The 10,898-nt window shown below is 37.8% G+C and overlaps 1 protein-coding gene across 1 annotated transcript in view; it reads left to right on the forward strand.

Annotated features, from left to right (window-relative positions):
* LOC136245597 (uncharacterized) overlaps nucleotides 1-10,898 on the forward strand; it is a 60,928-nt gene that overhangs the window by 29,067 nt on the left and 20,963 nt on the right. Inside the window, exon 12 of the mRNA XM_066037098.1 lies at nucleotides 7,660-7,803. Coding sequence (XP_065893170.1) covers nucleotides 7,660-7,803 — 144 coding nt within the window. The remainder of the gene's footprint in view (nucleotides 1-7,659; nucleotides 7,804-10,898) is intronic.

Raw genomic sequence — 10,898 nt, forward strand, 5'->3', positions numbered from 1 at the left:
TTCTGTGGCGTGGCATGGTTGTCAACTCTACGATTATGATAATCATAATGGTGATAATCAGATAACCATAAAAGGCATGAACAATAATAATATTACACTATAGTCAATCGCTATGACATGTACTTACTTATTAATCAAATGATATGCAGATATTGCAGAATCCAACATTATTATGTAAAACAGGCATTTAGGTGTAGGCGGAACTTTATCTCACACAAAGTTTCAACTTGTGGTCTCTGTTTTTGATTGCAAGAAATAGTTTCAAATGAAAAAAGAAGTTGGAATGGCTTATGCATGCAAGTTGTCCCTTGATTCGCTGCATACCAGCATTTGCTTGCTCATTCACTTGTGAATTTAAGCTCTTTCTATCCAGTGTGCTGTATTCATCTAAACAGTAGTCAGATGGGCAGCCTATATGCCTCAGAAAATTGCCGAAACTGGCAATTTGTAAGCAATACAATAGTTTTGCAACTTGTAAAAGTTTCCAAATGTGGAAACTTTTATTTGCAAGAAATTGCCAGAAGTGGTAATTTTAGTATGCATGAACAGTCCAATAGTGGGCATCAAATTTTGCCATTTTTGCAAACTAGATCCCACAATTGATTTATTCATTGGTCTTCATAAAAAAAGAGTACATTTATTGCCAGAATTGGTAGTTTTGAGCACCATCTTAAACTGTCAAATTTGGAAACCATCAGCAGTTTCAGGCTTGGCAACTTTTTGATGGTTTCCAAAAGTTGCCAAAGTTAGATAGAATCTTAGTTACCAAAACTTGCCAAAACTGGCAAATTCTTAGCAGTCCTATAGCTTTGCATTACACTGCTTTATAAAGTTGCCAAAAGTGGTAACTTTTGTTTGCAAGAAGTAGCCAAAATTGGCAATTTTTAGGCTGTCCAATAATTTCCAAAATTGGCCTTGTAACATACCTGATTTTGAACCTTAAATGGTGCCCACCCCACCACATTTTTGTAAGAACTTGTGATGTTCATGAAAACTTACCTAGAAAAAATCTATACAAGGATTATCTTGGTTCTAGATGCTCTTAGAGATATCATATATAACTCCATATTTGGTGGAAACTTATTCATGCAGCTCACAGTTTCTAGTGCATGCATAACCATGCTAGACATGTTAACAGCTCTGTGAACAACGGGGACATGTAGGAGAGGGTTTGAAAGTTCTGGCAGATAAGCTGGCTGCTTGAATTCCCCTGACAGGTTACCTTGTGGCCTTATGTCTCCATTTTGAACCCTAACTGGTGCCCACCCCACCACATTTTTGTAAGAATTAACTTGTAATGTTCATAAAAATGTATCTAGAGGAAATCTATACAAGGATTACCTTGGAGCTAGATGCTCTTAAAGATATCCTAAGTGACTCCATATTAATTTTAGTGGAAACTTATTCATGCAGCTCAGTAGCCCGGGTGGTAGGGCATCAGCCTGGTGATCGAGAGGTCCAGGTTTGATGCTTGAGCAGAGACTTACTCCTACTACTGTTGTTTCCTTGAGCAAGAATTTTTACCCCCATTGCTCCAGCCACCCAGCTGTTAAATTGGGAACATATTGTGTATGTGCAATTCAGGGAACAGCCAAAGGACAGCCCTGCCTGATGCTGTCATCCTGTAAAAATAAATGCTGCCAGGGCTGAAGAGTTACAGTGCTTTAAACATTGTTTCTGTGAATCAACTGTGCACCCTAAGAGTGCTTTTCCCAACGTTCAGCCACATGTTACATATATGTATTGAAAATTCATACAAGTCAATCAAATTTATGAACATTACAAATTTTATTGACGTTAAAATCACTGCAGTCAATGCCTGACCACCATCTTTGATATTGTATCTTTTTAAAAATTTCATCAATGTATCTTTTTGCACAGCTCAGCAGTTTTGATTAAGATAATTTCTTTACTAAAGCTGCAAAATCCAGTTTGGTTAGTTTATTGTTGTACCATATGTAATATACAATGTAAGACAAACTAACAGTGGCTCGTCAATCCAGGCTTTCAAGTGACTATGTCGTAACCAAAGCACAACATCAAGATCTGCTTGTGTTATATACAAATTGTGACCAACTATCAACCTCCAATCAATTAGGACACAAACCTGTAGCTACTTAATTATATTACTACTCCACTCTTACTTCCACAGTGTAGCTTGGTTATTTCAACGTAATTTTTGTTAATCTAATTAATTTTTGTTTGGCTGGCAGCATACCATCAGCATACAGTAACATTTGTATCTTCTTTTTTCCCGTAACTATGCCTTTGTATACTGAATGCTGTAAAGTCTAATAATAACAAGTTGATGTTGTGCTACTTCTAAAAACCAGGCGCCATGCAGCTAGCTAACTCATCTGAAATTAAGTTATTAACCAACTATACGTCTTTGGTTGTGCAATAATACATAATTAATTTAGTGTAATTCTCGTATTTCGTAATTCATGAATTTTCATAATTCTTCAATTATGTTGCTATGCGCTGCTCAGGAAGCGCTTGTTAAACAAACCGCTTTTATCAACACATTATGCACAGAAGTATCTTGCCTCTCTGCCCACTGTTTAAGTGTTTTATATTACTATTTTGTGGTTGTACATAAAAAAATCTTCTAGACTGTTTTATAGTGTGACTATCATGTTTTTCCACAAATTCTCTCAACAAAGCCTCAAAGCTGCTCTTCATTTTTGTTCGTGTACGTAGGGATACGCCCCCTTTCCAACTCGAAGGGATAGGCTATTCCTGGTAGTCTACGCGGCCTGCACTGTTGTTTTTCAGTTGTTAAACATCTGTAAAACCTGAAGGGAAGGTAATTCACGAAGTCGGAGGAGAGTCGCCACACCCATATTTCAGACTGCCGAAAAGAAACCACCTCAGAGCAAAGCTTACCTATGCGGAAGTTTGATACAGACTTCATTTCGCTTTTACTTCTCATGTAAAAGCTGTTTTTACCATTATTGAATGATTTTGCTCATGTGGGTGTGTACGGACAAACATATGTAGATATGTAGACAGGTAGATAGGTAGACACACACACACACACATGCACACACACACACACACACACACACACACACACACACACACACACACACACACACACACACACACACACACACACACACACACACACACACACACACACTTTTACGAAAACAATTTCAGTAAACTAGGCATGCGCCTGGTTTAATAATAATAACGTTTGGTAATCATGTACTGCGGTTTTCCAAGTTCTTGCAATGCAAAGCGTCATGCGCTATACAAGCATGTACGTGTGCAGTTGTTCAACAGTGGATTTTCAACGACAACTACTGACTCACAGGACTTCAAGGATGCCTACGCATACAACTCGACAGCCACAGAATATTACAGGAGTATTTAAAGAACTGCGCATACTGACACATCATTAGCGCATGACGCTTTCCATTGCAAGAACTTGGAAAATCGCAGTATATAGTTCAGTTGTGCACTTTTTCATTCTAAAAACTTTCTTTCATAAGGTTTAAACAGACACTTAATGGAAATAGAACTGAAGCAGTGGGTTAACACTTGGTTCACAGAAGCAGTGGGTTCCTTCAAGATAATGTTTTCACAAGCACTTCCAGTCAACAAAATTTTATTACATTTAATAAGAATTCTTATTTGACTGAATTATCTACTGGTTGACAAGCTGATCCTTCAGCCAAGCACAACCTGATTATGGTATAGATAATATATACCTTAATACCTGGGATTGGAAACCAGAGACAACTCAATGCAAAAAGAGTGAGCTGTCAGCGTTGCAATAATCAATACCTTTGCTTTGATCAGCACGGATTCATCTGGCCAAAAAAGAATGAAGAGAAAGGGCAAATAAGCCTTGTAGAAGTGGACACGAAAAGGATTTCTTATAATGGTAGGAGTTATACTGTTGTTTTACTGATATATAATCGTCTAAATTTCGAGAGCAAATCTCGTAGAATGCGTTTTGTGCAAAAATGACGATTTGATCGCACCCTCGAGGTTCGGGGTTCTGAGAGCACAATAGAAGCATTCTTTTTCTGTGTAAATGGTACTGGTTGAAAGCTAAGACATTAGCGGATCCACTCATGTAAGTCAAAACCTTTAGTTCCGCCGTTTGGTGGTGAAATGGCAACATGAACTATGAAGTAAGCATTTTTGTAGTACTGCAGTTTGGAGTTCACAGGCTTTTAAATAGACGTTCTAGGCTTACTTTCTGACGTATTTCTAGTAATTCATATATATACAAACTAATGAGAATGCCTTTAAAAGCTATTCTCCTGTACTGTTGTAGTGAAATATTCGATTCTTTGAAACATATACAAGTATTTCAATTTAACTACAACTACACATTTTACAATGATTACTATTCCCACTCTACAAATGACAGGAGAGGTCATAGAAAGCTTAGGCTTAGCAGTAAAAGCACTTTCAACAAGGGATTGCCAGTGTCTATCCCACTGAGAAGTGTGTCAATACACTGAAGGTGTCTCTGCTGCTGTCACCTATACCTATGTCTTCCTTCACTGACACTGCACCTGATATTGAGTCTTTAGAAAGGTAACGAAGCAATGTACTGTCATCCCTTAAGGTATTTTATAATGTGTATGCATATACTTTGTTTCTAATAAGCGGATTGTGGATTGATACGATCCAAGAACTAATTTTCTAGCTATATTTTGAAGTTAAGATGATGGGCCATTAAGGAACACTTTTTGTGGATGTAAATTATATGCAAAACAGAAATTCTGAAACATTGTGATACACGGCTAGCATTAGAAGACAAACTGTACTGGAGTTGCTCCTGCAGAAACTTTCCCTTTGTGTGAATATAGTTACTAGACTTCAATTTATATTTTGCACCAGTATTTTTATCAATGTATTGCTGTAATCATGCACAAAGTAATAATATTATGGCATTGTGAACAATTACATATGGATGTTTCGTATTTTCTTACATTATACATGCTATCGTACAAGTCTCTATGTAAGCTTTTTAGTGCTGCTTGCTTAATTGTTTTGCTTGATTTCAACCCAGAAGCTTGCATATGAAAATCCATGAATTGGTATGCATATAGGTGGACTATTTCTTTGAGCAGTACTTCATGTACGTTCTCTCTCACATTCTAATTTTCTTACGTATATGTCTACAAACATAGCCGGTAGCATAACAAAGAGCCTTTCCCTCACAATGTGGTATAACTAGCTTGGCAATTTTAAATCAAAACTGTGTAAAACAGGAGCTGTTTTTAGCAACAAAACATCAGCTGTCTAGCAAACAGGTTCTGTGTCACTTCCTTTGCTTCTATTGCCTCTGTAGACTTAATAATAAAAGTATCATCCTTCAGTGAATGTAAAAGCGTCTTCTGCCTTAGCACCTGTAATGAAAAGAACCAGAGACAGTATTTCATTCCAGCAGTCATATCACCATACCACACAAAACACTATATGATGGTTTACAAACGAGTATTAAAACGAGTATTAAGCTACCTAATACTGTAGTACTTATCCCTATCATTTATTTAACAGCGACGACGGACTGTCACCGTCATTCCCACGCATTGTTTTCTTCATTCTAGCACAAGTTCTTTTCGTTCCATCTCATAACACAGACTAACGTAACATAGTTACGTTACACTATGGTAGCTCTTTGCAACGCTGAGTGAATCTGTTGATTGGTGTTAATTGCCTCTGTTTCCAATCCTGGGTAATGTATATATTATCTATGATTATGGTTAAGGCTACAAACTTGATTTCTTTTACTGTTCAATTTTAGGCCTGAGATACACTTTTCACCAACCACAGCAACTCGTGTATGCAATATAGCCTTAGTTTTGTCCTCTATTGTGTTCCATTTCTTTCTACCCTATTGTGTAAGTGTTGATGTGTAGGTAGCACATTATGGCTATATCATGAAAATTGTTTGTAATTTCCATAGTGAGTGACTTGATTTGCAATATTTCTCATTTGAAATGCTATAATAGGTGCACTATAGCTGGAAAAGAATAGCCACCACTGAACAAAGGAGGACATACACCTGCAGCTATACTAGTGGACATGTGATCCCTACTTTGGTCATGGATGGCTATACTATAGACAGGTTGAACTGATTTGATTTAAATGTGCACTAGTATAGCCGTAGGTGTAGATGACTTCCTGCTTTTATTTCTGTGATCTCTACTTAAACATAAACTCTCTAGTTTTTTATTGTACTTGTATACCATACAGTATAGTGGTACTGTATAATAGGGACCAGGAAGGTTTGGGCTTTTCTGGCCAAAAAAATTGCTCAAAAACCAGCCTCACTTCTCCTTCATAACAGCTTGGCAGTTTTTGTTTGGTATAACCAAGCCCATCATGTATTCACTCTGAAATTTAATAACTAAATTTCTGCTAACTGACTGACTGACTAATGTTTCCATCTCGACTGTAGTTAATGCTACAGACTTGATTTCTTCACTGCTCGATGTTGCTTCGCACGAGACATGCTTTTTCAACAACAACAACGACAGCAGCAGCAGCAGCAGCAGCAGCAGCAGCAGCAGCAGCAGCAGCAGCAGCAGCAGCAGCAGCAGCAGCAGCAGCAGCAGCAGCAGCAGCAGCAGCAGCAGCAGCAGCAGCAGCAGCAGCAGCAGCAGCAGCAGCAGCAGCAGCAGCAGCAGCAGCAGCAGCAGCAGCAGCAGCAGCAGCAGCTACAATGCATTTATCATGAACCTACCTTTAGGTCCAGTTTCTTTCTTCGTAAGTGTTGATTCATGGGAATCTAGCTGTCATGAGAATCATCCATATTATTTCTGTAGTAAATTAATTGATTGCAGAAGCCCTTTGTATGTTCTTTGCTTGTAATACTGTGTAATGGGTACCTGAAAACAAAGTGAAATGGCATTTGAGTAATTGATGGTTTTGGGCATGTTTAATTGCACAACTTTTGTAGTAGCTGGGTTGATTGCAGAGGTGCTTCTTGTACTATTCTTCATTGGTAATACTGTACAACAGGCTAGGTGGAACAAAGCTGAAAATGAAGCAAAATGGCAATAATGCTTTCCATTTATTGATAGTAGGGGCGCATGTTATGTCTGGCTGGTGCCATTCCTCTTACGTGGTATAGGAAATTAAATGTCCACTAATATAGTTGCAAGACATCTCTTGTTTTCTTGCCTTTTATGTCTACGATATCTACTCAAATATAAGTTTTCTATTTTTTTCCTTATACTTGTGTACATAATCATTATGTAAGCAATTGTTATTCACACAAAACAGCCAAGCTTAATGTTAATAATCCAGGGTTCATTGCTAAAATTTGTTAGCTTTGGTAACATTCTAGCCATTTCTTGGCCTTCACCTTTGATTTTACAACTTGTTTTCATCCAGAATTTAGTAGGCCACTTCCATTTTCACAGCTTGGCTGTTTATATTTTTATATGTAGTTTTCACTTCATTTGGATAGTACCGTATACAATGCAAAATGGTGTGGAGAGAGACCATGTAGTCTTGCATGTGTGATAATTCTTCCTGTCAATTGCATGATGTGACACCCTGCTTTCTTGGCTGCATGACACACTATCATGTGTTAAGATGTCCAAATCTTAACTGTTAAAAGTAATAAAATATTGTTTGTTGCTTGTTTGCATTTACTATTCTTTTGCTGTACAATGATGCTAGGAGTCCAAGAATTCAGATTTATACTCAGCTGATGCTGAAGAGATTAAGGAAAAGGGTTCAACTATGTCATTAAAATCAACAGAGTCTACAGTGTCGCTAGTGTCACAACTGCAGGCCATAAATGAGAAGATGATGGAGACAAAAGTGTGTTACATTGATAAGTTAAATCAACCTGTATGTGACTGTATGATAATGAAAAATGCACAAGTGATGTGATTGTGGAAAACATATTTCATTCTGGTAGCACCAGCATTAGGCAGCTATACTACCTGTTTTCACTCTGATTATGGTGGGCTTGAACTTATAATAATAGTGTTGAATCTGCTTTCTGGAGTTGTGCTACTATAGGCATGTTAAAGCCTGTACAACTTCCTGAGTATGGCCTAGGCCCCCACCAGCCTGCTTGTTTTTGATTGTTTCCTTTGTCATTTGGTTGGCAAAAAAACTTTTCCCAACTAGAGAAAATACAAACTAGTTGTTGAGACTATCTGTGGCCTTGGTAAGGTACTCAAGTACGTATACCTGGTATCAATAGCTTGGTTTGGTGCAAAGCTATGTAAGAGTGAAATTTGTGTACTTCATGTTATCACAGTGCATGCATGTAAACTCCTGTAATTCAACCTGAAGTTTGCAGTTGTCCATGTCAGAGCTTATGATAAGAATTCTTTGTTGTCCTGCCACAATGTCCTGGCAAACCAAAATTGGCTAGACAATTGCCAAAATTGACTGGACATGTGGAAGATGAATGCCCAATATGTCCACTGTAGCATAGCAAATGAACATTAAAATGGTAAGATGACACATACCTTACTGCAGCTGTTATGTGGTAACAGTACACCAGAAGGTTGGCATTGGTACATTTGTGGTCACTCCCTTGGGTTGTAAGAATGTACACTATCTCCTGGCAACCAGGTGACTGTTATTGTTGATAGCATGCCAGCTCAGCCTTTAGGCTCCTTGTGCTTTGATGGGACACCGTGTCCGGACTAATTGCATTATGGTCAGACAACTATGCAATTTGACTGGATTTTGTCCAGTGTCCGGATGTTATCCTAAGCTCTGCATGTTGAACTCTAGCTGGTGCCAATTCTCACCCTCCTCATAATACATCTACACTCATGAATAAACTGCATTATATAGACTGCTTCTTGTAGTTTAAAAGGTTGTAGCTAATTTACTCCATTTTCAGTGAAAATTTCACTCGATGCTTACAAATGCTGTATGTTTATTGACCCAGTAGGCAACATTACAAATAACCTGTTTTAAATACCTTTGACTAAAAAGTTGGTGATATGCTTCAAACTGTGCTTACACTGTAAAAAAATAGTAGTGAATTTCACTACTAGTTTCTGCCACAATACTCACTATTTTAAGTAGTGATATTAGTGAACGTCACTAAACAAAATTAGTGAGTATTGTGATAGACTTTTGTAGCAACCTTCACTAAATTTAGAAGTGACCTTCACTAGTTTGTTTTTACTGCGTATAATAGTGCAGCGCCTAAGACCCTCTAATTGAGATAATCGTTCACTTTTTGATAAAAGCACCAAATTTCTTATGGGGTTTGTAGCACGTGTACTAAGTGATTTTATAGAAGGGGAGGCATGTAAAATATCCTTTGGAACCCTAATTTTTGGACCTTGACAACAAAACTATTTGTTTATATGGAAAACAATCAAGTTTAAGGCTGGATTTAGTATTACACCAGTACAAAGCCTGCAGCTGCAACATGATGGCCCATTAAAATGCCAACAAATTGTTTTCTCAGCCTGGCAGTAAACAAAATGACAGAAAATGCTATTTTCAAGGGTTCTTCTAAAGTCTTGCATTTCCAATACACACAGTTCTGTAGTATCATGTACAAGGATCACCCTGATGTGTATTGCTTCTTTATCGAATGTGTATAGCAAAAGTTATTGAATGATGAAGTTTTAATTGGTTACAGGTGGACATAAATCATTAGAATATCAGAGTGTATACTAAACAACAAGGTATCTCTACAATACTAATTAGATTTAATCAACATTGCAGAGATAATTGCTTGATTAATGCATATATATACCGAGGGATTTCAACAATTTTATGTCCACCTGTAACCAATTAAAACTTCATCATTCAAAAACTTTTGTTATATACCTTTGATAAAGAAATGATACACATCAGGATGATCCTTGTACATGATACTACAGAACTGTGTGCATTGGAAAAGCAAAACTTTAATAAAACCCCCTGAAAATAGCATTTTCGGTCATTTTGTTTACTGCCAGGCTGAGAAAACAATTTGTTTCGTTCAAGTGGAATTTTTTTAATGGGCTATCATGTCACAGCTGTAGGCTTTGTACTGGTCTAATACTAGATCCAGCCACATAGCTGCAAATGGCTGTGCACTTGTTTGGCCCTTAGAATAATATACAAACTAGCTACCAGCCACACAAAAAATAAAATAAATGAACTGTGTGTAGCTGTGATACGTAGGACCGCAGCTGCATGGCAACATAGCTGCACAAAGCATGGCCGGTAGAGTAAAACAAGAATACAGTCATATGGTCACCCATGAGGCTGTAGTAGGTCCACAGCTGCATGGCAACATAGCTGCAAACTCGTCCGTTCCCTTGTAGAATGTGACAGTACGGGACAGGATCCTAATAGGGTCTTACTGCAGCAATCCTCCTACAATCTATTTGTTTGTTTGCACTAGTAAATATGGACAGGTCATCCCCAAGTCATTAGGTTGGTTGGTAAATGAGACCAGTGTGGTACTTAGGTTTGTAGTATTATAAGGCCTGAAGTTAGCCATAGATTGGCATTGGAGTTATTTTATCCACATTTGTTCTTATGTACAAATACAGTGAAGTCATACAATTTGCTTTTCATACCAGAACTGCATGATGGTTAGGCTATGTACACACCAAATTCCCATATTGGACTTACCCTGTAGCTGTAGCTGTGACAAATATTTAGCCATTTTTGTACGAAGAGAATTTCATAAATGGTCTTTCCCACCTGGCAGGCAGCTACCAGTAGAAGGGGAGAAATGACTTTGCGAATACTGAAAGTGCTGCAGTGGCACTCTGGGAACCTGTACATTTACCAAACCCAACCACCATCCTAGGACGGGGGTTGTATCCAAGGACCATTAGTCCTACTACCAACATTAATAGTGTATTAGACACATACCTCTGAAATGCTTCAAGATATCAAACTGAGTTTTAACACAAGGTCACATGATAGATAAACAC

The sequence above is a fragment of the Dysidea avara genome, chromosome 15, assembly GCF_963678975.1.
Source record: "Dysidea avara chromosome 15, odDysAvar1.4, whole genome shotgun sequence".
In the NCBI taxonomy this organism is placed as follows: domain Eukaryota; kingdom Metazoa; phylum Porifera; class Demospongiae; order Dictyoceratida; family Dysideidae; genus Dysidea; species Dysidea avara.